Below are 23,575 nucleotides of genomic sequence, written 5' to 3'. Positions count from 1 at the left end.
ACACCAATAAATACGATTCTTCCTGCTTTCCTTCACAGACCATCCGATGATGGAATGCAGACGGAGTTGAAACAGTCTGACCTACACCACTGTTTCTACTATAGCGCAAAATTCGTACATCTTATAAAGCACACACATGTGACTGTCAACAGCACATACATCAATGTGGATAGCATGATCCGTGCACGTAGATGTCACATACGTTGATGTAGCTTTCTGCTGTTAGCCAGTGACAGTTCCACACCAGCTTATACCGTTCTAGTGGTGTCGTTGTCAAAGCTCACACCCCTAAGAGAAATCTCCGATATGATTTGCCCGAATGCAAAGGCTCAAAGTGGAAACACCACCGATCAACAGCTCTTTTTTGAGCGCACACGACTTTTTTCAACGGTTTCGCGAAATGTAGATCTTCTCTATTAAAGCGTAATCAAACAGTCTTCGAAGGGGAGTCTCAGCTTCTGCTGCAGCACCCCTCAATCTCCATACATATCAACTCTATTGACGGTGTTAAGAACAAAATTTAGAACTCTACAATGGTGGGGGGGGGGGAGAACGCTATAACTCAATTGGTGTACATTCATCTAGAAGATATACAAAGGCCAATATTTGTATATATGGACCAAAAGAGGGAAAAGCAAGCAGAACAGAACAGAACGTCAAATTAAACAAACGGGCAAAGTTGTAACGTGAATTCGATCGTCATAACAAATGGTGGAAAAAGATGTGTTTTCGTTGCTTCGTTTCCGACATAAACTTCAGGAGATGTGGATAGAAGGGTGATGTGATGTGGGTGAAGAATCAATCGTCTGAAAGGAAGTAAGAGTTCAGACAAGAAGAAAACAAAATATTCGGTGTAGTTCATGGGGCACGTAAATAGTGAGATAAAAGAGGTCATAATGATGACGATGATGATGATGATGATGATGATGATGATGATGATGATGATGATGATGCATAGAAGTCAAACATTTAATTCATCATGGTTGCTTGAACTTCGGAACGGTGGTGGTGGATGAATAAACCATTAAAGCAGTACTGCAAGACCTGAAACTGAGGGAGCTGATCTGTTTGTATAGGCGGGAGAAATAAAATGAGAAAAGAATATCAATCAGAGACTTTAAAGATGGAATTGTTTTCGGTTTTATTTCCAGCTCCAGAACTCAATATCAACATCCATAGCATCCGGATTCACAGACTGGAACAGTGGATCGTAACCTTCATTTTTCATCACCTCCTGTTGCTTCATAGATTCCTGTTTGAGGAAGTTGAATTCAAAGGCATTTTCAGTCTTCTTTGCTCTCAAAGATGGCAATGAAGGTGGGAAATCAGAGGTGATCGAGTTGGATGACGACTCAAAGAAGGAAGTTGTTAAAAAGTCATCAATCTTCAAAGTCTGTTCCTCCTTGATCGAATCTAGCGACGAAGTTGAGGCGCTCATGTACGACGACGACGACATCAGAGAAGGCGTTGAAATCTGTGAAGACGTTTCGTCCTCTTCAGAGTCAACAACTGATTCGGATCTCTTCTTGTGTATGAGATGGTCATCCTCATCCGGAGTCTGTTCTTGGAGTGCTTTCAAATCAGAAACGAGCTTTGAGAGTTCAACTTTAAGCGATTGGTTCTCATCCTTGATTTTTTTCAATGCAATTTCTATCGGATTAATAACAGCTTTATCAGCTTTACTCTGATCGCTCTTCTTCTTGTAGCTCTTCTTTGGTTCCTTCTTCTGCGTTTGTTGACATCCGGCACTATTCGGTTTACGGCCGGGTCTTGGTCTCGGTGGTAATACCCATTGTTTTGAAGTTTTAATCACAGTCGGTGTGGAAACAGATTGTATGTTCAATGGGGACTGGTGCATTGGTTCTAAGATCCTCATCGTTAGTAAATCATGCCCTGTTCAACCGTTATGAGCAATTTTTCTCCCAATCCACTTCCTTCAACGCATCTCGACACAGGCAAGAGGAACAGGCAAAAAAAGAAAAGCCGTTTCACATACTTGAGTTCATCATCTTGACGGTTCAGATCAGTAAAGATATAAACAGTCACTGTGGTATATGTTGGGCACTATTGTCAATAGAACTAAGAGACAGTATAGGGCTTAGAGAGGTCTCGACGGTTTTTGAAACCAAGTACAGGGGGATGGGATTTGAAGTTCGTTATATAAAATTGGCCTCATCGTTTTCGCTCGCCTTTTAGATGCAGCGTGGGTTTCGGACACAAGCGCACAGCGTAACTGTTGCTGTGGCTCTACCACTTTCGGATCTGCCGGGGAGGTGGGATAATTGAGCAAGGGAATGTCGTGTAGTACACGTCAAGGCCAGCTACTCTGTTCCGCAGCTTACAAGTGTATACGATGGAGTTGGTTTCATGGGTTGTATCTAAGTGATGATGTGTCAGAGTCTGAACAAAGAAACATGGAGTACATGAGATGAGTTTTCTCCATCATATGACAATGGGGAAAAGCACTGAGGAGGCCTTTTCCCGCCCCCACTGTGATGAAATTCCTCATGCCATATCGATGCACTCTGTGAACTCTGAGACACTTCTTGGAAACTTATTTTCCACGCGTTTGTACCCGTCGTTTTGATTATATACCTCTCCGGAAATGTCGGCTAAAAGGACGAATCACCGTCGAGGATTTGGTCATATGCAGCCAAAAATTTTCTTTCCTCCTTCCATTTCGGATTCGCAGACCCTGGCCGAGCACGTTACCCTGTCGACACGAGAATTTATCGGAAGCATCCGGAAAGATTCTGGGGCCCCGTATGTTACCCGTACCGTTCAGCCACGGCCCGTGGGCTAAACGACGGGTTTAGGCACGGAGGTATCGGTAGCAACATCTCTTGGACCGAACTGTAGGGAACTGGAGCCAATGGCACCAAAGTTATGTGTCAAGGAGCTTACGAAGCAGCCAACCAGTCCATGTTCTACGTGACAGAGGTATTGTGAGTCCATGTTTCCAATTGGCTTGTTTGTTTCTTTTTTGTCCACTATTTACCACGCGCCTTTTCATATATACGGAGAGAGATTACGGATCAATGCGCTAGAGCTCATCGTGGAACAGTTGATTGGCATTGCTGGCAACGTATTCCTTATGTGTCATAGGCCTCTTCTCCTTGGTTCTGTTTAGCGAAATATCCATGGAATCGACACGCTCCTTCTCGAGTTTCCATGCCTCTTGGAAATCGAACCCTTTGCTTACTACGGCATCGAGCTCGAAACTGATCTTACCGGCTTTACCCTGTTTGAACGTGTCAACCCAATGGATCGCCGTGCCCGTCTCGTCGTAGTCCTTTGTTCTCTTGTTGTACTTGCCAATGGTCTTACTCACTGATCTTAGAAGCTCATCGATGTCATTAGTAGGGTGCTTGAGATACTTTTTATAGAGAGTCCAGTCTTGTAAGTTGATCAAGTACAGGAGATAGTCTGCTTGAATGACGGGGTCAACGACCATAGGCTTGACAGCGCCGATCAGCCTCATAACAATCATCGTTTGTGTTTTGTCAACCTTTGGCAAGAAGACACCCGGTGTGTCATAGAGGTATATCTCAGGGTCCTCGTTAACTTTGATAATGGAACTCGTAGCTCTCGTGACACCGGGTTGCCCACCTGTGCGTGCAACTTTCTTCGAGTTACCCAGACCAACGTTTCTAAGCGTATTCACAAGAGTACTCTTACCAACGTTGGGCATACCGGCAACAAGCATACGCAGTCCCAGTGGCGGCCTTGGGTTCATCTCGTTGAACTTGTGCTTTGCAATTTCAATCAGGTATTGAGCATCTCGCTTGGAACGACAATCGACAAACATGAATGGCTCGTCACCATGCCATTTCCTTAGCAGTTCTGTATCCACACGGCTCAGATCCTTCTTCGAGTATAATATCACCTTCTTCCCCTTTGAGAACGGACGATCTAGTAGCACGTTACGTGAGCTCACCGGCGCTCTTGCATCACGTACTTCAAACACGACGTCAATCTGGGGAGCAATCTGTGTCATTTTGTTCAGCGCCTTCTGATGATGGCCCTTGAAGTCTGAGAGTCGTATGTTATACTCAGGAAAGGTCAGTCTCGGTATAAACTTGGCAGCAGCGGAGGAGGCCGTCATTGTTCGTTCCAATCAGAAGGCGTTCCCTCTATGCTCTGTTCATTGTGTCTCGGAGAAGCTCATCGCCTCTTCGAGAATTTTTCACCTCTCGCAGGGGAAAAACAAGCCCAGCGCACTTGCAAGAGACACAATTAGAGTATACACGGAACAGAAAAGGACGCGATGCCACTAGTGATCTTCTCTGGACTGCCATCATGTGGCAAGTCCGGAAGAGCCAATGAGCTGAGAAGGCTATTGGAGGAAAGAATTGCTTCGCTGGAGGGCGGTGAGCCGGGTTTTAACTACAAGGTTGTGCTACACTCCGATGAGTCGTTAGGAATAGCGAAAGAACAGTACCGTGAATCTGTGACGGAGAAGTCCTTGCGTGGGTTACAGATATCTGCTGTGAAGAGAGACTTATCACGTACAACCATAGTTATCTTGGACTCGCCAGCATACATCAAGGGATTTCGATACCAGCTGCATTGCGAGGCCAAGGCTCTATCGACGCCATGCTGTGTTGTCCATGTGATGGCTTCTGTAGAGAAGTGCCTGGAGTGGAATTCTAAGCGTTCACAGGATGACCAGTGGGATCCAGAACTGCTGAAACAGTTGAGTATGAGATTTGAGGAGCCTGATGGACAGAGCCGTTGGGATTCTCCATTGATACCAATAGCATTTGACGACGAAGGTGTGCCATTTGAGGACATCTGGAACGCTTTGGTTCTAAAGAAGGCCCCACAAGCCAATGCTGCCACAATGCTCAAACCTGCTACTGCCACCAACTACTTGCAAGAGCTCGATAAGAAGACGCAAGGAGTGATTCTGAAAGTGATTGAATTTGCAGACATGAACACGGGCAGGGTAAAGATCGAGGAGGATACCTTTGTCGATATTCCAACACAAGGAGTAAGTAATGCCCAGTTACAGAGGCTGAGAAGAACGTTTGTTATGCTAAACAAAGTGAGAAGTCTCGACGTTGATAGAATCGTGCCGTTGTTCGTGGACTACTTGAACAGTAATTTGAATAGGGATTAGATATATACATGTCTCGTTATTTATGTTGCAAGCCAGCCTCATTTGCGTAGTTCTGGATAAAGTGTTCCATTTCCATCGAATCTATCAAGGAGCTCATTGATAGTGTGCTTGAGATCAGCGTCGATTTGCCCATCATTACTGTCGATGAAACAACGTACATAATCATTCAAAAATCCATCAACCAATTTCTCATGATAGTTGTCCTTCAGAATCGAAGCAAGAACATTCCATGGCCTTGAATCGTAGCTGACAGACTGTCCATTTGAGGTATAGCGTGGAAGAGATTCCCAGAAAGACCAGAACTGATCCACATTGTTGGCTTTCAGATACGATACAAGAACAACTTCCACAATGTCTGCTGATAATGGACGATCACCCAGAAGATCCAGTAACACATCAAACACAGGACTGAGAGACAGTGTCTCTTCAGCAGTTGAATATAAATGCTGTTGAGTATAGAATTTGAGGATCGATAATATGATGTCGTCTGGTAAGTCCGATCTATGGTTTGCGTTGTAAGATCTCAGTACTGGATACAGGACATCTGCTCTTTCATTTGAAACTTGTATGACGTTGTTCAAATCCCGTGCCTTGCTTGTATCGTTGTATAGTAACGATTGAGACAAGAATTGAACAAATGATCTTAGTTGATCTTCCTCTATAGCAAAACCCGATGCGCTTTGCAACAGCAGGTTATTCACCAACATCACTGGAGAGTAGGCTTCTGGAAATAGGTTATGCATTATTGAGAGGATTCTGAATCTCAAATTCCAATGATCTCTTGTTGGATCCAATGGGAAGGCCTTGTTGAAGAATGCAATGTACTTGTTCGTTTCTGGAAATAGCTCAAGAGTTTGGTGCACATCAGAGCATTCCAGTGAGTTGACTATGTCTTGAAGGAAGTTTAGAGATACACTGGGGTCATTTCTTATAGATTGTGAAATGGTGTCAAATGTAGTTTCATCGTTCAGCTGGAAACATTGTAATCCCTTTGATTCCAAAGAGGTCTGTGCGGTTTGCGTGGAGTAAAATCTTCTAAAGATTCCAGCAAAAACAGAATCGTCTGGATGTTGTGATAGTGGAGCTGAGTTCTCATATAATGGTCTATCTTCCGGTTTACACCAGAGATATTCCAAATTGAGCATGCTGCGTCTCTCTTGCGTTAGCAAGTTCAAGAACACACCGGTATCGGAGTCAATCATTATCCAGCTATTTGCACCAACACCAAAATCATTGATTGGCTTTTTCATCTTGAGTCTCTTCTTCATCTTCAAAGACTCGTTCTGTTTGGTCATGCCTTCAACGTAGGGTTGTGCGCTGAATTCATGTTTCAACATGGTGACAATCTCTTGCGCAGCATTTTGAAGATGCTTCTCAGATTTGCCTTCACAGATCACACAGAACTCAGCCATGGACGACATTGGAATATCATCACGATCTCTAATATCAAACACTTTGAAATCGTTCAAACCGAGATCAATCATCGAATCCACTATCTTATCCAGAGAAGCGGGCGATCCTTCCGGAATCTCTGGTTTCTCAGCCTTGAAAACCGGCGTCGTCAGCTTTGAAGACTCTTCCTGACGCATATACCATGGGGTTCCTCCACCACTGGCAACGTCGCTTGCGACAGCTTCCGATGGAGACTGAATCGATGATACGTCATCTTTGGTGGACAGGGCCCTTGACACCTCGAGTCTCCTTATCGACGGAGCTGCTACTCTTGGACGGAATCGTCTCACCACAGCTCGTGATACTGATCTAGAGAGCATATCTTGAAGAGCGATAACGGTACGTGTACAGAGTCTCCCACAATCACACACCCCAAGCAGCTCCATCATTGGAAAGTGTGCGTGTACTGTGGGTGTGGGAAAACTTTTTGGACGTAGATGGGGTTACCCGGCGAAACGAGGGAAAGTGTGCCCGTACCGCAAAAAGGGTGAGCGAGCGCGATGCGCACACGAAAACGGGAAAAAAACGCCAAAAAGCGCCAAAAACGCGTCAAATTGTTCAAACACACCGTGTAGGCCATTTAGAGAACAACAGCACCAAGTGGGACTTTAAACAATGGAGAGAAGTGTGCTGAAGTTGGAGATCAAGAGCTGGGAGAAGCAGTTCAAAGCACGGGAGGGAAGAAATCCAACACGAGACGATATAAAGAAGAATCTGGATGTGGCTGCCAAGTACAAGCTATACAACAGCCTTAAGCAGCAGTGTAATAGACAACCTCTGAGCCCTGTTAAGAGACAGAGGCAGAGCCACAACGGACAACTGCAAACACCTGAGAAGACGTCTCCAGATGCTCCTCGTCGCTCACAGGACGCTGATACTGGTATTTCGCCACGAGTGGAACAGCTAGGACCGACACCTCAGTTGAACGGTAGGGTAATGAGTATATTTGACGTTATAACGAGCCCATACCGTACACCTACAAAGTGTAGAACGGTCAATGTCCTAAGTACGCCTTCAAGGAGATTGGATCTGGAGAGTACTTTACAAGAAGAGACAGGGGGTGATGAAGTGGAAACCAAAACTCCGCAGAAGGTTGTGAGAACGTTGACCTTTGAAACGCCTGCTTATTTGAAGAACAGGGCCGTTGAGATGGTGTCTTCCTCGCCTTCACCATTGGCGACGCAGAGAATGAAGAAGAGCCTGTCAACAATCGCAAGTGAGTTGAAAGACATCCAGGATGAGCTGAAGTACGGCGATTATGATGAGGATGACCTGATACCATTTGCAGAGCATGATTCATCAGATGACGAAGCAGGGGAGGAAGACGAGCAGGGCTCAGTGCCACTACAGCAATGGAAGAAGAAGGGCCCAAAGAGACAAGTTAGACTGGTCAAGAAACGTGCGCGTAAGACCACTGGCAATGAGGATGAGATGAAAGGTAAGAACCTGCGCGAGGAGATGCAGAAGCTGGCAACCGTCAAAGAGTCCACTTTTGAATCCGAAAACTCTGAGGAATGGTCTGATAACGATTCCGAGTATGATAACGATGACTATGTCATTCCAGAAGTGACAAGCAAAAGAAGAAAGCCTTTGAATAATAACTTTAAAAAGTACAAGATACAGAAAAGGAAGAACATCTTTGGCAGAAGACAAAGAGGTTGGTGAGATCTTTCCTTTCAACTTTTAATGAAATGCATGCCATGATTATTATACTTCTAACTAATGAGCAGTCAAGAGCTGTAGCATACCTTCAATCTTTTGAGCCTCCTTAGCCTTTTCAATCTCTTGTCTTAGTTTCTTCTTGAGAGTTAGAAGGAGTTCCTCCAATACTGGTGATCTATTGATGAGTCCACCGTACATTTCAATGACGACAGCGAGCCAATCCGAAACGATATAAACACTACGGACGTCCTCGATGGCCTTAATGGACCAGCTCAGCAGTGGCTCCAAGGTGGTTTCATCACGGTCATATAACGAAGCTCTAACTTTACCTCTTTTCTTCAACTCTTCGAGAACCGTCACGGTCAATTCACGGGACATACCAGGGATAAATGCGGCATCCAACGCATCTGACCATCTGAAAGCATTCAGACGCTTTTCATAGAGACGTAGTTTTCTCTGTGGCTTTGGTTTATCGTTGACAATTCTGTGCTCTTCTTCACCGTGGTACTCTGAACCTCTCATCATCTTTTTGAAAGCATTCGACTTCACCTGTTTCACACCTTGTTTAACCTTTGGTTCCGTCTTTCTAGTTTTAACACTTAGTAAACCAGAAACCAAACCAGCTACAAAATGCTTTGAGTTAGGAGAGACACCACAGCTCAGTACACCTCCCCCAAACTTCCAGCCGAATTTGACATCCCAGTTCAGAGGATCAAAGACCTTGATATGGCCATCGAGCGAACCAGCCAACAGTCCACGATCCTCACCAGCATCAGCAAGACAGGTCACGGTCTTTTGGAAGTTTGCCATTTCATTAATACATTTACCTGCAGTAATGTCCCATATCTTGACGGTTGGTCCCGCAGCAGTAGCCATCGTTGTTGGTGTTAAGGACAAGACATCTTCAACCGGATTGGCCTGATCAAATTTGGCCACTGGATCGTTGCCGACTCTTGGATCAAACAATCTCACAAAGCCATCATAACAACCCGTGGTGACCAGGTTCGAACCTTGCACGAAAGTTGCTGTTCTGATATAATCCTCATGGTCGTCAAACGACAGTATTGGGTTATGCGCGTTGGATATATCGTAGAGCCTGGCTACCCTATCGTCAGAAGCTGTCAGCAGAGTTGTCGACACACTAGGATGGAACTTCGTCACGTGTGTGGGATGCGTAGACGGGTTGATTGTCACGAGAAGGGTTCTTGGCTGGTAGGCATCAAAGATCTGTACCAACCCGGAGGCATCACCTGCAACAAGCAGTTTCCCATCGAATCGGTACTCTCCGCTGTACACGGTGTCCTTGAACCTCGAGAACGTCTTGATGACTTCTCTCGTCTTGGACGAGAACACCTGGATTCGGGTGGAACTCGTCACGGCAAAGTCATACGGACTTATAGGGTTGAATGCAATATGGCTCACGGCGTTGTGCTCTTTAACTAGCTGGGTGTTGGTATACCCTCTCCAATAACGCTGCTCCGGCGTGGTCTGTGCTGGAAGCACCGCATTCTTCACCACAGACACATTCTGTCTACTCGACGACATCTTAAACAATAATCTGACCGGCACAAACCTCCCTGGAACCTCAAGGCTTCAAAACATTGCAAGCGATGGAGGGCATCGCCCTGGCGGCAGAAAACACACAAAAAAAATTTCACCATTGTTGCGCGTACCGTCCCCCGAGACACAAAGCCAGGGAGTAAACAAATACCGGCAACCCCCACCTGTTTAACCGAGCAGTGTCTCTTCATCCAAACAGAGGCAGCAGTAGAAGCTAATGTCAATTACAAGGGAGGGTATCTGGGCTGCGTTGCCTAACACTGCGAGAGGACAGACGACACACCTGTCGTACGACGCGAAGAACGATAGGATTGCGTATGCCGTGAGTAGTTGATGTTGTTGCGGCTGTTGGTGGCACTGTACTAGCATGGGGATACTAACGGGAATGCGCAAAGGCTGGTAAATCCATCTTTATCAGACCAGTGGAGGAGCCGGAGAAGGCGAGACAGTTCACTGGCCACTTGAGCTTGGCGACGGTGGCTACGTTCGCACCGAGCGGGTTCTACATAGCCTCTGGTGATGAAAGTGGTAACGTGAAGATCTGGGACACCATGGGCGACGATTTGATCGTCAAGGGCGAGTACCAGGTGATCAACGGACGCATCAACGACATTGCCTGGGATGCAGACTCGCAGAGGGTCATTGCCGTTGGTGACGGTAAGGAGCGCTACGGCCATGCCTTCACCTGGGATTCTGGTAACACTGTTGGTGAAATCTCGGGCCACAGTGCACAGATCAACGCTGTTGCGATTAGACCAGTAAGACCTTATAGAGCGGCAACGGTTGCTGACGATTCGGCATTGGTGTTTTACCATGGACCTCCATTCAGATTTGACTCGAGTGTTAGAGGAAACCATACAAATTTCGTCAGAGACGTCAAGTACTCTCCAGATGGTGTCCATTTGGTCAGTGTTGGCTCAGACAGAAACATTGTCGTCTATGATGGTAAGACTGGTGAATTCTTGAAGAAAATCGGACAGGGTGAGCACCAGGGTGGTATTTACGCTGTTAGTTGGGTTGACAACGAGAAGTTTGTCACTTCTTCCGGTGATGCCACTGTTAAGTTGTGGAATGTGACTTCTGGCGAACTGTTGAAGACATGGACTTTTGAAAAGACATTGGAGAACCACCAGGTTGGTGTTGTTGCAACAAAGAAGTATATAATCTCGTTGTCATTCTCAGGTAACTTGAATTATCTTACTGAAGATTCAGAGGAGGCGGTGAAGATCATTAGAGGTCATCAAAAGTCAATCACTGCATCTCTGGTTTCAGAGCAGGAATTGTACACGGGCTCGTACGACGGAAGAATCAGTAAATGGGATTTGAAAACAGGTGCTGCCACTTATGAAAAAGCACATGAGAACCTTGTCATTGGCTTTACCTTCTCACAAGGAAGTATCTACACCACTGGTTGGGATGATAAGCTACAAACTTTGGACAGTTCACTCGTTGCTGAGATTCCATCCCAACCTAAAGGTGTGTCTTCAAACGATGAAATCACCACGGTGTTAACAGAAGAAGCTATCATTGCCTATAAAAAGGACGTTGTGGAATTCACCACCAAGCTGAACTCCACCGCAACGGCGATTGGAACATCGGCTGACTACGTTGCTGTTGGATTCCAAAACAATGCTCTCAGTGTATATTCGGCCAAGGATGGATCGAAATTGTTTGATCTTCCTTCAGGTCGTTCTGCCCCATCTTGTATTGCCTTTTCGCCAAACGGTATTTATCTCGCTGTTGGTGATGTTAGTGGTAAGATTGTGCTGTATAACATTGAAACAAAAGAGACCGTCACATCAAGATGGGCATTCCACACGGGTCGTATCAACAGTATCGAATGGAATGAGGATAACAACCATGTTGTTTCAGGCTCTTTAGACACAAACATTATCATTTATCAAGTGGAGAAGCCAATGAAGAACATCAAGTTCCTTAATGCACACAAGGATGGTGTCAACACAGTTCAGTGGATCTCATCTACAGAGATTGTCAGTGGTGGTAACGACGCTACTGTGAAGAAATGGAGCATCAAATATTAAAAGCTCATCGTTATATGTTTAGATTTATACGGTTTTATTATAAGAAGCACGTTAACGTTTACGCTCCCTCTTGAACTTGTATGCTGTTCTACCGAGTGCATCCACCACTTTCTTTTTGTTTCCCTTCTTCATACCTTCTCTTTGCATATCCATTCTCTCCTCAACCTCTTTAAGCTTCTTCTGTCTTTCCAAGTGTGACTGTAATTGAGCAAATTTCTTTATTCTCTTTTTATCAAGTGATTCCTTTGGCATCAAGTCTTCGTTCAACTCAGGTATTAGTTCAACTCGGCCTTGTAGCTGTTCTAATCTCAACCTATTCTCTCTATCATGAACCAGTCTACGGCTCGTCCCGAAATGCTTTGCAGCATCAAAGTTCTGCTTTTGCTCTGGTGTGTCGACAAACACAGTGTGTTCACCTTGTGCTTTGAACTGTAATGTCTTCTCAAGCTTACTGATCTTCTTCAACTCTTGCGATCTGAGTGTCTTGATGTATGCAGCATCTTGTGTCTTTAACAGCTTCACCTGATCTGTGCTCAGTACCTCCGTGTCCCTCTCAGAAACCAGAAAACCATTGCTGTCGGTCTTCTTGTTGACCATAGCATGGTAATACTCATCTGGATTTCTCTCTTTAGCCTTAGCCTTGAGCGACTTCAGCGTAGCCTGCTTCTTATGATAGTCCCTCGCACGAAGCTGGTAATCTTTCTTCTTTTCAAGCAGACCATATCTGGATCTTGAGGACAGCTGTCCTCTTTCCTTATGCTGCTTTTTCTGAACGTTATGAACCAGTTTAGCCATCTTTGCTGGTTTGTTTAATACCAAATTTATGGCCCATGAAGTGAGGCGATGAGCTCTTGAATTTTTTTCCCTCTTCGCACCAGTCGTCATCTCGGGGACAACAACACCCAGACACCACCGGCACATGTACAGATTTGTACGTGATCTAACATTATGTCTCGAGTCTCTATCGGCTCCTTTGTAACGAGGGGCAGATGAGGGTGATATTGATAGATAGATCACCAGTACTGTGTCACCATTGGAGTACACAGATCAAGAAGTTTCTTCAGGCGAAATGTCCTCTCGAATTTCAGGGGAGATCTGTATCCCTAGAGGTGTGTAATAAGGATATAGGCGAGCTTCAGGTTACGGGAACCACAGCTGTGGTGGTCACGCCGGGGAATTCTGCTGGTCTAATGGGTGGTGGTATAGACATGGCCATTAGAGACTGCTTTGTCGGAGTCAATTCGTCTTCAGAAACTGTCCAGAACTACGTACTGAACAAACTGCAGTACTACAAGCCACCGGGGTCTCCAACGGTGATTCATTTCGATGATGAGATGATAAGGGGTTCAATCGCTTTGGAATCATGGAATTGTAGACAACTGATCCATTTACCAACAATGAGGGTCCCAGAAAAGATCAGGGAAACCTCAAAGGAGTTCCACAAGTCTCTTTTCGACTGGACTTGGAATGCTCTTTCAGTACTGACCAATAAAGTGGATGCTTTGGTTATACCAGGTTTAGGAACAGGTTTCGGGGCAGCACCTTTGGATATCTGCGCAAATACAATGGTTGCAGCAATTGCAATCCACTACGCCAAAGATTTCACTCCAATGGAGAAAACAGTATTGATCTACAAGTTCTTGGGAGAGGATTACCGCAAATTGGATATACCAACTCTATTAGACCACAACTTAGATTACGATCCATCCCAAGGGTTGGATCAACTATTTGCGCACACCACGACTCAATAGCTCATCTAAGGATAAACCATCTTCTTCCTCTTCTTGTAGAATTTCGTCAAGAGCCTTACGTCTTCTAGTGTACGTGGTCTTATCCACCTTTGAGACGTTTAAAAGGGTAACAAGTCTTTCAAGAATTGGGCTTGCACTCTCAGCCAATCTCGGATTAGGTTCCATATCTAGTGCAATTGACTTATGAATTGGAGGAATAACATCGTCACCTTTACAAAAGTCTTGCAATTTGGTGTTGGATCGTACTGCACTAGTGATGATTTCTTTTAGTGCTAGATCAACACGTCGACTCCCCACAGACCTCTTGATCAATGCATCCTGATTAGATAACGAAACAGGATTCGTCAATGGATTGAACACCCTTTTGTCACCAAGAAAATCAGTTTCGTCGATACCCAATTGATCAATGTCCAAAGCACGAACAAGTGCATCCATTTGTTCTTGTGCTTCAGCACTTGGTAATAACTTATGATTGCTTTTGATAGCTTTACCAGAGCTCGTCACCTGCTTTGTCAAATCTGGAAATACAGCCATTTTCTCATCCTCCATGAATGGTAACCTTGACATTGCCAAAGCTCTTGTACTATTGTGGTCTTCATCATCGAACTTACGTTTCCTTGTATGCTTCTTTGTAACATAGATAGGCAACAATGCCACCATCTGTACTTCCCCGTTTTGCTTCTTAACGTATCTTGCTATGGCCACAGCTTTTAACTCATGTAGTGCATCTACAATGGATGCCAATGCCTTCATATTACTGGTGATATTTTGTTGGCCAAACACCAAGACCGTTTCATCTGAGAGATATGATCTTGGAAGATGGTCTTCAGGTATCACCTTGACAATGTCTAGGCCCGGTGAGGTGGTATACAATCTCTCTCTTTCCAACTCCTCTGGCAACACCACCGTAGAAGTACCGTATTTGTACGCCTTGATTAAGGACGCCTTATCAACAATCTCAACTTCATATTCACGTTCGTCAAGCTCCTCCCTGTTGGGATCGATATGGTCAAAATTACCATCTGTATCAAAGTAGTGCCGTATCATATATTCTGTAACATATGTTACCTTTTCTGGGCCATATTCTCCAACTCCATACGTTTTCCTTCCAAGGGGCCTTGAAGTTTTCACACCAGGGTAACCTTCAACTCCAATATTGATACAACTGATATCGTTTGTTATGTCGAAATCAGGGTCAGAAAGATCGGCACCTATCCTTAAGTCACCCTTGAATACCTTTACTGGACGCACAGGTTTTGGTGGTGATGAGCAAATGTCCTTCAAAACTTCTTCACCGTTGCAGATGGAACAGCCTGGGAGCCCAGCAAGCAACGTATACCATGCAGTCATGTTCTGCAAAGATTGTCGGTCCTGTGTCGAAGTGTCGAAATCGACACCGATGACTTTGAGCTTAATCTGTTGATCAGCTATGATCTGTCTCACACCAGCATGGAAGTCTTCTGACAATTCAGGAACTGTTTTGGAGTTTGTTACAACGACAATGTTCTTCTGATATTTCTTCTTCCCAACAAACTTCACAAGCGATTGGAAAGATGAAAGTAAACCACGTATTATACCTGCAGTATCTTGAGATGCCTCAATAGAGGTTGGCTCTCTGAACAGCAATTCTAAATGCTCATAATGAGGCCTTTATTGTTTTATAACAGTTATTAGTATCTTGACTGGATAGCGGGAAACGAAGACTTACATTTGTGCAGACAGTTGTTCATAGACACCAATCTGACCTGCTTCATTGAGCGTTTCTTATCATTCATTAGTACCAGAAGCGATTGACACGAGAGAAGCAAACAGTACTTACTATCATCTTCCACTGTCACTAGTGAAACCACATCTGTCTTCCTCTCTCTGAATATCTTCCATGCATTATTAGTGGCAATTCACTGGTTCAACGTCGAAATCCCGTACTCACTTTCGTCATGAACTCGTTCCTGACGTACTTCAAACCGATCTCGAGATCAGTTTCGCCATTGAAGGTGATCTGACCCATTTCGGCACCAACATCGACGAGGAATAACGTGATCTTCACCAGATCGTTAGTAAAATGATCCAGGGAATATAATACAGGGTTCTTACTTCCTTATCAGCCATGATGTTGTTGTCAGCCTTGAGTTAATATTTATAGGGTTCTGTTTCTATGGTTATTGTTTACGTTTTTGTTTTTCGTTAGATACAGTGCGTTATGAGCACTGGCCATAGAGATATACATAGTCTCTAGTGCTGTCACTACAATGGTTGTGTCTCCACAGGCAGAACAAACGTTTATAAAGGTGGCCCTACTTTCCTAAGAACGTCTTCAACAACCATCTTGGGGGTCATTCGCTTCATCATTTCAGCGACGAGATCGATGTCACTGCCGTACTGCAATGTGGGCTCCAAAGAAGGATCCACCATTTGAATCTTGAAGGGTATCAGCTTCCGACACGCCAGTTTGACGATTGTTGGTATGACATAGTTCCTGTCAAATATCAAGCACAGGCATTGACAGAGCAGTTCCAGATCCTTGATAGCTCTTGTAGGAAACCCATTCTTAACACATCTATGACATCGTACGTGTATGACGATATCGTAGATGTACCGTTTCATTTCAGGTGATATCGTAACGTTCAAGTATTTGTTTCTCAATGTGATGAAATGCGTCACTTTGGATCTGTTTAGCGTAGCTGAAGTCGGGAATCGTCCATCGTTTATATCCATTTTCAAGTCACACCTCTGCTGGAACCAGAACTCCTGTGAGAGCAATGGATAAAGTGCATGAGGCTCACCAGTGATGCCCACGATGGTTCTGAGCTCATTGGCTAGTAACGGGGTATTATTATAGACGATTTTCCTAGATTTCATCGTCTCAAGTATCAACCGCTGAAGTTGATTTGATAGTTTATCTATACCTTCAATCACATAGACAAACCCCATATGGCCGCCAATTGTGCCGTCAAAAAAGAACTTCAGAAGATCATCCCTCGTGATTCCAGCGTGTGCCTTTAACACAGTGGCTTGTAGCCCCCAGACGGTGTTGAGAATATAACCAGTGACATACGTTGCAGTATGGATATCCTCAGATGAGATAACAACGTTCTTATGCGCTAGTATTGCCAGGGTAAGTCCAATGAAGACATTCTCATCAATAACATCACCATGTTTGATTCGTACATCCTCTACCTCTTTGGTTATCATCTTGGTTCTTCCGGTATCCTATCCCTTCCGAATTTTTTTAAACGGGTTGTTGATGTTTGAGTGATGAGGTCCCGGTGTTTTTTTCAACCTTTTTCACCACACATCAAACATCAACAAACCTGTTCGACATAGGACACAACCTCGAGGGTGGAAAGACGGCGAAGGAGCAATGACAACACTACAATCACAGCTTGAGACGATTAAGCTACCTCACATTCAATGGATTTGGTATGTGGATGACTACGAAAAGACGCTGCCGCAGTATGAAACACAGACGAGGTTCAAAGCAGATGCTTCAAAGGCATTAGTTGAGATACAAAAGCTTCTACAGGATGATGATGGCTACGACACGTATACAATTCTGAGCTCGGTTGGTTGCTTCTGCACGACTTCACCTTGGTGTGATGAGGCCAGTGTGAGGGTGTGCCTTGAAATCATCAACCGCTTGAAGATAACACCAAATGACTGGACCTTATTGAGAGACTCGATAACTCAAGATTTCAAGCTATTGCAGACAACAAGGGTTTCTAAAGCAGGATATAAGAAGATAAATCAATTCAAGGGGCTCAAACCAAAGTTGGGGTTCATCACAGATGGACGAGATCAGTGGAAGGAGACTCGTATTGGCTCAATATCGCATTTCGTACTCTGGCTCTCACATAATGATGCGCAAGGAATAAGAGATAATTGGTGGTTAATTGCGCCAACAATATTGAACATTTTGGATGACCACGAAGGTCTTATCAAGCTAAAGGGTGTTGAGCTCCTATCTGTTCTGCTTGACACCATTGAACCGAGCTATTTAGAAACCACAGGGGTGCTATCCATATTCTACGATGCGGTCAGACCTCTGTTGTCGTATCTACCACCATCCACTCCAACTGATTTGTCAGTGGAAATACTCAAAAAGTCATATCCAACGATGTTCAAACTATTCGAAAACACTAAAGAGAGAAACAAATATCTGATTGAACTTCTCAACAGCGGACTGTTAAGCTCGTTCAATACTGTCCGTGATAACTTCCAGACACTTAGAGTGATTATGTGCCATATTACAACGGTAATATCAAAATTGGGAGATTCAACGTTAAAGGTGTTACCAAGATTGATTTATATGATCGGCACTGTTGTGTCGGATCCATTTATTGACATGGATGAGGAGCTCTTCTGCAACACTGTGAATTGTGTTATAGCGATTGAGCAGAACTGTTGGATGAGACTTCCAAATCATCGCTATGATATCTTTGCCATATGTTTGATGGCTTGGAGAAGGGCAAAAACTTCCCATACGAAGAAGAAGGTCATCATCGCAACAAAACTGCTGCTATCTATAACGACAATAACACAAGAAGAATGGCAGCAAGTAATCAAAGAGAACGAATACGTTAAGGGCTTGTTTGATACCGTAAAGGTCGGATAAATTTAGAACAAGACCATCTATTTAAAGTTCATTGGACTAGTCCAGAGACTTTAATAAGCGGCAACACGCCCCCAGACACTTACAGTTCGGAAAAATAAGCGGTTAAATTGATGTCGGGGATATGCAACATGGGATAAACTTTATACCGCTTGTCAACGTTTGTCCCCGTTGTCCCAATTTTTTAATGTACGTTTTTTTTAAACCAACATGTTCAAACTGTAAGACAATAGCATATTACAATAACCAATTGGACAACAAAGATGAGTGAAAGTGACAAGAAGAGCGAAGAAAATGTTGTTGTAAACGAGGAGCTGGAGGAGATAACAGAGCCTCAAACCGTTGCTAGAAGAAGATCTTCTCTGGTCCCAAGAGCAGGCTTAACATTCAAAGATTTACCTTCTGCCATTCCTGATACGATTCAGGAGTCATTGACGACAACCCCAGCTGTTGAACTGGCAGAGCCAAACTTCTCAATTGGTTCATCCTCCCAACAGAGACCTGATAACGTTCGTCATGAGACTGCAACAACATTGACAAAACTTGTGGAATATGGCGAGCCACTTCCCCATGATTTGGACATTATGTCGATAAGAAACCCACCAAAGAACTTGTACAGGGTGATTGCTGGTTGCGTCTGGGTCTTTACAACGGGACTGACGGATGGTGTGTTGGGTGCGATCTTACCATACATGGAGACATACTATGGGATCTCTTATGCAGTTGTCTCGTTGATTTGGCTGGGAAATGCAATCGGTTACATTATCATTGCGTTCACGGCCCATATGATCGATTCTAAACTTGGGATGCAGAAATCTTTGACATTGAGCGTTGCTGGGTTTATCATAATGTACAGCTTAGCATCATCTGGAACGCTATTCCCAGTGATTGTTATTGGGTTTTTTTGCGGTGGACTAGGTGGTGCTATCGGATTATCACAGTTCAATATCTTCTTGGCGAAGCTACTGAACGGTGCACATTATCTCGGTATATTCCATGGTACCTATGGCCTAGGTGCATTCATAGCACCACTGATCGGTACAGCGATGGTGAACCATCACATCAAATGGCACTTTTTCTATTTCATACCCTTAGCATTAGCATGTCTAAATGTGGTCTTCACACCTTGGGCCTTCAATAATTGTCATGAAGACTTGAAGAAATGGGAAACTGTTGAGCTGGAACCTTCTAACGCACCTTCTTCGAGTCCACAAGATGAATCTATTCCACTTGAGACCGTTAAGGATGATGTTCAGGAAATTACTAATGAAGAGCCTAAAAAGCCAGAACAGAAACATGATTTTAAAGCAGCCTTCAAAGATTATAGAACTTGGCTTGTATGCTTTTTCATTTTTTTCTACCAAGGCTCAGAAGTATCACTTGGTGGATGGACAGTGACTTTCCTACTGGATTACAGACATGGCAACCCAGAAAGTACTGGATACATTGCATCCGGTTTCTGGGGAGGTGTTATGATTGGGAGATTTGTCCTTACGACCATTCTATCGCGTATGTTTAGCGTGAGAAGAGCCATTGTTGTCTTGATGATCTTGATCATGATCTTGGACTTTTGCGTTTGGTTTATTCCAAATACCATCGCTGCTGGCGTATGCCTATCCTTTATTGGGCTTTTGATAGGCCCGATTTATCCACTTATGATCTCGTTGATCACGAGAATCCTCCCAAGAAAGATCAGATTCTGCTCAATGACTCTTGGAACTGCGTTTGGATCTTCGGGTGGTTCTGCTGTCCCGTTTGCCGTGGGTATGGGCAGTGAGTTTACGGGAACGTATATCTTACATCCTATTGTGCTTGCATGTTACTTAGGAATGATGGCCACTTGGCTTTGCATGCCAAACATTGAGAGAAAAGGTGCACAAACATCATGGCTACAAAGGCTCTGGTAGTTTCAGGCTATGTCCCAAGTGGAAGAAAAGAGTAATATGTATCCATTATTTACAAGTAAAACCTATGTGATCATTTGGACTCGTCCTTAGCAACGTCGTAGTACCATATTTTGTTTGGAGGGTAGTCCACTGGAATTCTAGCCTCCAGTGGGAATCTCTTACCCTTCTCCTTCTTGTTTGCTACCGCGTAAAGCTCTGGAGCAACCGCCTTCAAGTCCTCTAAAGCATTGATGATGGAATCGTACTGCTTCGACAGTTGTTCATCTTGCTGTTGTCTCTTTTCACGTTGGAAAAGAGTCCATGCTCTCTGCACAGTGTCATGTCTGATCAGATCTTCGTTGCTTAGTTTGAGAACACGTGGTACTTTCTTTCTAGCTGAGATGACAGAGAGCTGTGTGATGATTCTTTGCGTCCCGGCACTGACTGTGACGGTTCTTTTGGTACGCTTACCACGGGCAAATTGCAATGGTAAGGAGCTTATGAGATATTTCGTATTGGTTGAACCATTAACGGCTCTTGAGAGCGTAGCGATCTGTGATTTGATAGGAAACGTCAACATGGTCAAACACTATGGCTGTGCTCAACGTTTCAGTGTTGTTAGCCGGCGATGTTTTCAAAACTTTTTCAACCTTTTTCGAAAGCGGGCAGAAACCACAAAAACACACACAAAAAGGAGCTTAATATCCGAAAACGGAAATATACTATAATGGGTAGGTATTATGAGCACTGCTTTCAATGTATACACCTACTTCACGACACGGGTATTTACTTCGTAACCAGCTCTGTTCGATTACGGCGTTTAGGGTATAACTGTCCATCAGCGTGTGTTGTTTGACTGGAGATGTCGTCCAATAACCCCTTTGCCCAGAATATAGAGGAGGAGTTTCAGCAGGAACTGAGGAACTCTTTGAATGACTACCAGCCAGCATCGAGCACAAGTGCTTCAAACACAGGCACCACTACCAACTCCGCACCTCAAGCCGGTCCCAGACCAACACAGCGACCTGACGTCCCACAGATAAGCATTGATACATCATTGAACGTGGATGATTCACCACCAGAGGTGCCACCACCGGCTTATTCAGAGATAGACCCACACCCGTCTCCTCAACTCGCGCCGCAATCACCAAGACTCCCTCCACGGCCCTCTACGACGCCTCCTTCTCCTCTACCATCGAGCGGATATCAGAGACAAAGCATCCCTGTGCCATTGTCCAGTGAGTACACCAGACCAGCAGCACCACACCCAGGTCTCGGCTACAATGCTCAAAGCCCCACGTATCTCACTCCTCACACACCTATACAGATGCAACAGCAGAACTGGAATGCCCCAAGCTATCCACCACGACCAGCATCTCCAAGCTGGCCTCAGGAACCCGCAGCACCACAGCTTCCACAGAGACCAGTGTCACCAAATCCATCTTACAGTACCAATATCTATGCGCCTCCTCCGAAGCCTCCCAGAAGCAGTGCGTACCCTGGTAGAACAAACGCTACTTATTCTTCAAGAAGGTCATAGATGTTTGTATTATATATTACAACAACAAGCACCAATGGAAGTGTTGAGAAATTTCTCCGTGTAGTTGAGTAATTTTGATCGTAGAGGCTGACCTTGTTGCGGTGTTGCTGCTTTGTATAGGAGCGAAAACAAAATTTCCGTACCTGTGCAAAGCTTTCAAACAACCTATTCGAAAAGGGCCTCATCACCGTGTTAACAATGAGCATTAAGACAGTTTTACCACAATTCCCACAGTTCACAGTGCACTTGTTCAAGTTTAAGAATGTTACAAACAGTAAAGAGATCAAACAGAACTTGATCAAAGGTGATAAACGTTATGACTTTTCTTTCATCAATGCGCAGACAGTACTCTCTGAGGAACAGCTCTTATCCGCAGTTTATAGAGCACTTTTGGACCATACACAGGATAAGATCAGAACCAAGACAATACACTCCGAGGTCATCTTCAGTCTAAGCCCAACCCAAAACATCATGGATGCGCTTAGAAGATTTGGAATACAAGATGACTCCACGGACTTGATCGTGATAAAGATCGTAGACTCAAACAGTCAGGAAGAATTTGACTTGAGTGTTGTTGAAGGTGAAGAGGTCGATATTACAGATGAGGATCTAAAATCAAGTGCAATCTTAAAGACCATTAAGAAAGTAAGTACTCCATTTCCCCCCCCATCACACACATATGTACTAACAGTATTATATCGAAGAACTACAAGTTGAAATCAGAAGATCTTACAGTTTTAAGTCATCAGATAGTAGCAGCCATTCAGCTACGCGGACTGTGATATATTTGCGATGTATCGACACTTTATACAATGGCGTCATTCAGTTCTTTTTTCTCTTGCTCAATGTAACATCCTAGTCCTGTAAATGCCTCCGTTAATACACGGTCATAAACCGCATGTACTTCAAACCCTGACGCAATATACTCTTTTTTGCTCTTGAGTTCATCCAAGAACGGATCGTAGTATGAGTCGTGTATATCAAAGTTGTGTTGCGAAGTACGATCTCCATTGAATGGTGTAAATGGAACGTTATGCTTCTTATCCTCGCCTTTAGCTTGACGGGATGAATTGAGCGCTTGCATGATCTCGTCCAGTTGCTTACGACGAGCCGATGATCTCTTCAACATCGACTTCCTCACCTGGGACACTGCCTTTGTTGCATCCTGCGTACCGTCCCCAGAGGCCAAAGTGTTTATGATTTCCTTTTTTTCGAGTTCCTTCATTTCTCTAGCTTCCTGTTCAATCTGTCTTTCAATAAGGTTCTTCTTCATCCGTAAATCGTGCTTGCGTTGTTCTTGTTCTTTGAACTCTTCAAGTTCTTTTTGCCTCTTTGCATTATTCTCCTCAATATTTGGCTTATTGCTCTCCTCATACTCTTTCAATTTCTGCTCAGTTGCTTCAACATCAACTCCATTCACGATGTTAAATACTATATCTTCCAGCTCCTCGAGGTATTTGTTATAGTCGTCCAGTGTATCGAAATCCTCTCGGACTTTGTTGAACACTCTAGACACCCTTTTCCTGACATCAACTTCCCTCTCGACTTCAATGTTGTCAAATATCTGAGTCTTGAACTTATTCTTTCTCAAGGTCTTACCACACTTTGGATACGGACAAGGTGCAGGACCCATGGCAAAGATACGATCCACGCATGATTCACACATCTTATGATAGCACTCCGGGTTCACCAAAAACTTCATATCCGGTGACAAGTATCTATCTGTCTTGCAGATCGGACACATGTCCTGCTGTCTTTCCTCTGTTGAAATGTTAGTCCGTGTTAAGGAAGAATGCACAGTGAGGCACTTACCCATGTCTACGTTCATTGCATCAGCATCCAAGGGTGGAAGTAGAGTTCTCTTGAAGTACCTTCCGCTCAACTAATTCTCTTCACATTTGAAGTTGCCATTATGTATATGAATTGTTTCATGCACGACTCGTCAGATAAG

The 23,575-nt window shown here is 44.2% G+C and overlaps 17 protein-coding genes across 17 annotated transcripts; 8 read left to right on the top strand and 9 right to left on the bottom strand.

The window, feature by feature from the left end:
- Window positions 1-1,018: 1,018 nt before the first annotated feature.
- HAP4 (transcription factor HAP4) lies at window positions 1,019-2,307 on the bottom strand. Its single transcript, XM_020217978.1, has 2 exons — window positions 1,997-2,307; window positions 1,019-1,863 (listed from the first exon to the last, which is right to left on the bottom strand). Exons 1-2 carry the CDS (start codon window positions 2,007-2,009, stop codon window positions 1,142-1,144), a joined length of 735 nt encoding a protein of 244 aa, XP_020070641.1. The 5' UTR covers window positions 2,010-2,307; the 3' UTR covers window positions 1,019-1,141.
- Window positions 2,308-2,944: 637 nt separating this feature from the next.
- MTG1 (putative GTPase MTG1) lies at window positions 2,945-4,144 on the bottom strand. The gene has a single exon (XM_020215006.1). It carries the CDS (start codon window positions 4,103-4,105, stop codon window positions 3,044-3,046), a length of 1,062 nt encoding a protein of 353 aa, XP_020070640.1. The 5' UTR covers window positions 4,106-4,144; the 3' UTR covers window positions 2,945-3,043.
- A 102-nt stretch (window positions 4,145-4,246) lies between these two features.
- KTI12 (Kti12p) lies at window positions 4,247-5,165 on the top strand. Its single transcript, XM_020215005.1, has one exon. It carries the CDS (start codon window positions 4,268-4,270, stop codon window positions 5,120-5,122), a length of 855 nt encoding a protein of 284 aa, XP_020070639.1. The 5' UTR covers window positions 4,247-4,267; the 3' UTR covers window positions 5,123-5,165.
- On the bottom strand, window positions 4,946-6,945 carry ATP25 (Atp25p). Its single transcript, XM_020215004.1, has one exon. The coding sequence runs from the start codon at window positions 6,892-6,894 to the stop codon at window positions 5,161-5,163; it is 1,734 nt and encodes a 577-aa protein (XP_020070638.1). The 5' UTR covers window positions 6,895-6,945; the 3' UTR covers window positions 4,946-5,160.
- Window positions 6,946-7,149: 204 nt separating this feature from the next.
- Window positions 7,150-8,289, top strand: SLD2 (Sld2p). Its single transcript, XM_020215003.1, has one exon. It carries the CDS (start codon window positions 7,190-7,192, stop codon window positions 8,237-8,239), a length of 1,050 nt encoding a protein of 349 aa, XP_020070637.1. The 5' UTR covers window positions 7,150-7,189; the 3' UTR covers window positions 8,240-8,289.
- UTP15 (snoRNA-binding rRNA-processing protein UTP15) lies at window positions 7,890-9,823 on the bottom strand. The gene has a single exon (XM_020215002.1). The coding sequence runs from the start codon at window positions 9,779-9,781 to the stop codon at window positions 8,294-8,296; it is 1,488 nt and encodes a 495-aa protein (XP_020070636.1). The 5' UTR covers window positions 9,782-9,823; the 3' UTR covers window positions 7,890-8,293.
- Window positions 9,824-10,011: 188 nt separating this feature from the next.
- On the top strand, window positions 10,012-12,120 carry AIP1 (Aip1p; the record flags this gene model as incomplete). Its single annotated transcript, XM_020215001.1, has 2 exons — window positions 10,012-10,118; window positions 10,192-12,120. Coding segments are annotated over 2 exons (1,754 nt in total), but the record flags the coding sequence as incomplete, so codon positions are not given.
- UTP11 (rRNA-processing protein UTP11) lies at window positions 11,421-12,655 on the bottom strand. The gene has a single exon (XM_020215000.1). The coding sequence runs from the start codon at window positions 12,631-12,633 to the stop codon at window positions 11,890-11,892; it is 744 nt and encodes a 247-aa protein (XP_020070634.1). The 5' UTR covers window positions 12,634-12,655; the 3' UTR covers window positions 11,421-11,889.
- A 169-nt stretch (window positions 12,656-12,824) lies between these two features.
- On the top strand, window positions 12,825-13,613 carry PDL32 (putative ADP-ribose 1''-phosphate phosphatase; the record flags this gene model as incomplete). Its single annotated transcript, XM_020214999.1, has 1 exon — window positions 12,825-13,613. The coding sequence occupies one exon, from the start codon at window positions 12,828-12,830 to the stop codon at window positions 13,587-13,589; it is 762 nt and encodes a 253-aa protein (XP_020070633.1). The 3' UTR covers window positions 13,590-13,613.
- Window positions 13,563-15,597, bottom strand: YKU80 (ATP-dependent DNA helicase YKU80; the record flags this gene model as incomplete). The annotated part of the gene is made up of 4 exons (XM_020213686.1): window positions 13,563-15,237; window positions 15,298-15,352; window positions 15,409-15,463; window positions 15,520-15,597. The coding sequence occupies 4 exons, from the start codon at window positions 15,595-15,597 to the stop codon at window positions 13,563-13,565; spliced, it is 1,863 nt and encodes a 620-aa protein (XP_020070632.1).
- A 208-nt stretch (window positions 15,598-15,805) lies between these two features.
- On the bottom strand, window positions 15,806-16,819 carry MTC2 (Mtc2p). Its single transcript, XM_020214998.1, has one exon. The coding sequence runs from the start codon at window positions 16,779-16,781 to the stop codon at window positions 15,870-15,872; it is 912 nt and encodes a 303-aa protein (XP_020070631.1). The 5' UTR covers window positions 16,782-16,819; the 3' UTR covers window positions 15,806-15,869.
- Window positions 16,820-17,000: 181 nt separating this feature from the next.
- TTI2 (Tti2p) lies at window positions 17,001-18,201 on the top strand (the record flags this gene model as incomplete). Its single annotated transcript, XM_020213685.1, has 2 exons — window positions 17,001-17,009; window positions 17,032-18,201. The coding sequence occupies 2 exons, from the start codon at window positions 17,001-17,003 to the stop codon at window positions 18,199-18,201; spliced, it is 1,179 nt and encodes a 392-aa protein (XP_020070630.1).
- A 581-nt stretch (window positions 18,202-18,782) lies between these two features.
- CYBJADRAFT_177489 (MFS transporter) lies at window positions 18,783-20,105 on the top strand (the record flags this gene model as incomplete). The annotated part of the gene is made up of 1 exon (XM_020216868.1): window positions 18,783-20,105. One exon carries the CDS (start codon window positions 18,783-18,785, stop codon window positions 20,103-20,105), a length of 1,323 nt encoding a protein of 440 aa, XP_020070629.1.
- A 70-nt stretch (window positions 20,106-20,175) lies between these two features.
- On the bottom strand, window positions 20,176-20,664 carry MRPL28 (mitochondrial 54S ribosomal protein mL40; the record flags this gene model as incomplete). Its single annotated transcript, XM_020216418.1, has 1 exon — window positions 20,176-20,664. One exon carries the CDS (start codon window positions 20,662-20,664, stop codon window positions 20,176-20,178), a length of 489 nt encoding a protein of 162 aa, XP_020070628.1.
- A 201-nt stretch (window positions 20,665-20,865) lies between these two features.
- CYBJADRAFT_167619 (uncharacterized protein) lies at window positions 20,866-21,696 on the top strand. Its single transcript, XM_020214997.1, has one exon. It carries the CDS (start codon window positions 20,947-20,949, stop codon window positions 21,622-21,624), a length of 678 nt encoding a protein of 225 aa, XP_020070627.1. The 5' UTR covers window positions 20,866-20,946; the 3' UTR covers window positions 21,625-21,696.
- Window positions 21,697-21,807: 111 nt separating this feature from the next.
- On the top strand, window positions 21,808-22,458 carry CGI121 (Cgi121p). The gene is made up of 2 exons (XM_020217138.1): window positions 21,808-22,269; window positions 22,329-22,458. Exons 1-2 carry the CDS (start codon window positions 21,823-21,825, stop codon window positions 22,404-22,406), a joined length of 525 nt encoding a protein of 174 aa, XP_020070626.1. The 5' UTR covers window positions 21,808-21,822; the 3' UTR covers window positions 22,407-22,458.
- On the bottom strand, window positions 22,349-23,479 carry TFB3 (TFIIH/NER complex subunit TFB3). The gene is made up of 2 exons (XM_020213167.1): window positions 23,437-23,479; window positions 22,349-23,385 (listed from the first exon to the last, which is right to left on the bottom strand). The coding sequence occupies exons 1-2, from the start codon at window positions 23,450-23,452 to the stop codon at window positions 22,430-22,432; spliced, it is 972 nt and encodes a 323-aa protein (XP_020070625.1). The 5' UTR covers window positions 23,453-23,479; the 3' UTR covers window positions 22,349-22,429.
- Window positions 23,480-23,575: the final 96 nt, after the last annotated feature.

The sequence above is a fragment of the Cyberlindnera jadinii genome (assembly GCF_001661405.1).
Source record: "Cyberlindnera jadinii NRRL Y-1542 unplaced genomic scaffold CYBJAscaffold_6, whole genome shotgun sequence".
Taxonomy (NCBI): domain Eukaryota; kingdom Fungi; phylum Ascomycota; class Saccharomycetes; order Phaffomycetales; family Wickerhamomycetaceae; genus Williopsis; species Williopsis jadinii.
Note: the sequence above shows the minus strand (reverse complement) of the source record. Positions and strands in the feature narration are given on the sequence as shown.

What these genes read in the sequence shown, in the direction of transcription:
- MTG1 (XM_020215006.1), bottom strand. Translation starts at nt 4,105, where the DNA reads ATGACGGCCTCCTCCGCTGCTGCCAAGTTTATACCGAGACTGACCTTT.
- KTI12 (XM_020215005.1), top strand. Translation starts at nt 4,268, where the DNA reads ATGCCACTAGTGATCTTCTCTGGACTGCCATCATGTGGCAAGTCCGGA.
- ATP25 (XM_020215004.1), bottom strand. Translation starts at nt 6,894, where the DNA reads ATGCTCTCTAGATCAGTATCACGAGCTGTGGTGAGACGATTCCGTCCA.
- SLD2 (XM_020215003.1), top strand. Translation starts at nt 7,190, where the DNA reads ATGGAGAGAAGTGTGCTGAAGTTGGAGATCAAGAGCTGGGAGAAGCAG.
- UTP15 (XM_020215002.1), bottom strand. Translation starts at nt 9,781, where the DNA reads ATGTCGTCGAGTAGACAGAATGTGTCTGTGGTGAAGAATGCGGTGCTT.
- UTP11 (XM_020215000.1), bottom strand. Translation starts at nt 12,633, where the DNA reads ATGGCTAAACTGGTTCATAACGTTCAGAAAAAGCAGCATAAGGAAAGA.
- MTC2 (XM_020214998.1), bottom strand. Translation starts at nt 16,781, where the DNA reads ATGATAACCAAAGAGGTAGAGGATGTACGAATCAAACATGGTGATGTT.
- CYBJADRAFT_167619 (XM_020214997.1), top strand. Translation starts at nt 20,947, where the DNA reads ATGTCGTCCAATAACCCCTTTGCCCAGAATATAGAGGAGGAGTTTCAG.
- CGI121 (XM_020217138.1), top strand. Translation starts at nt 21,823, where the DNA reads ATGAGCATTAAGACAGTTTTACCACAATTCCCACAGTTCACAGTGCAC. An exon ending in TCTTAAAGACCATTAAGAAA is followed by an intron (nt 22,270 to 22,328) that starts GTAAGTACTCCA and finishes ATTATATCGAAG; the next exon opens with AACTACAAGTTGAAATCAGA.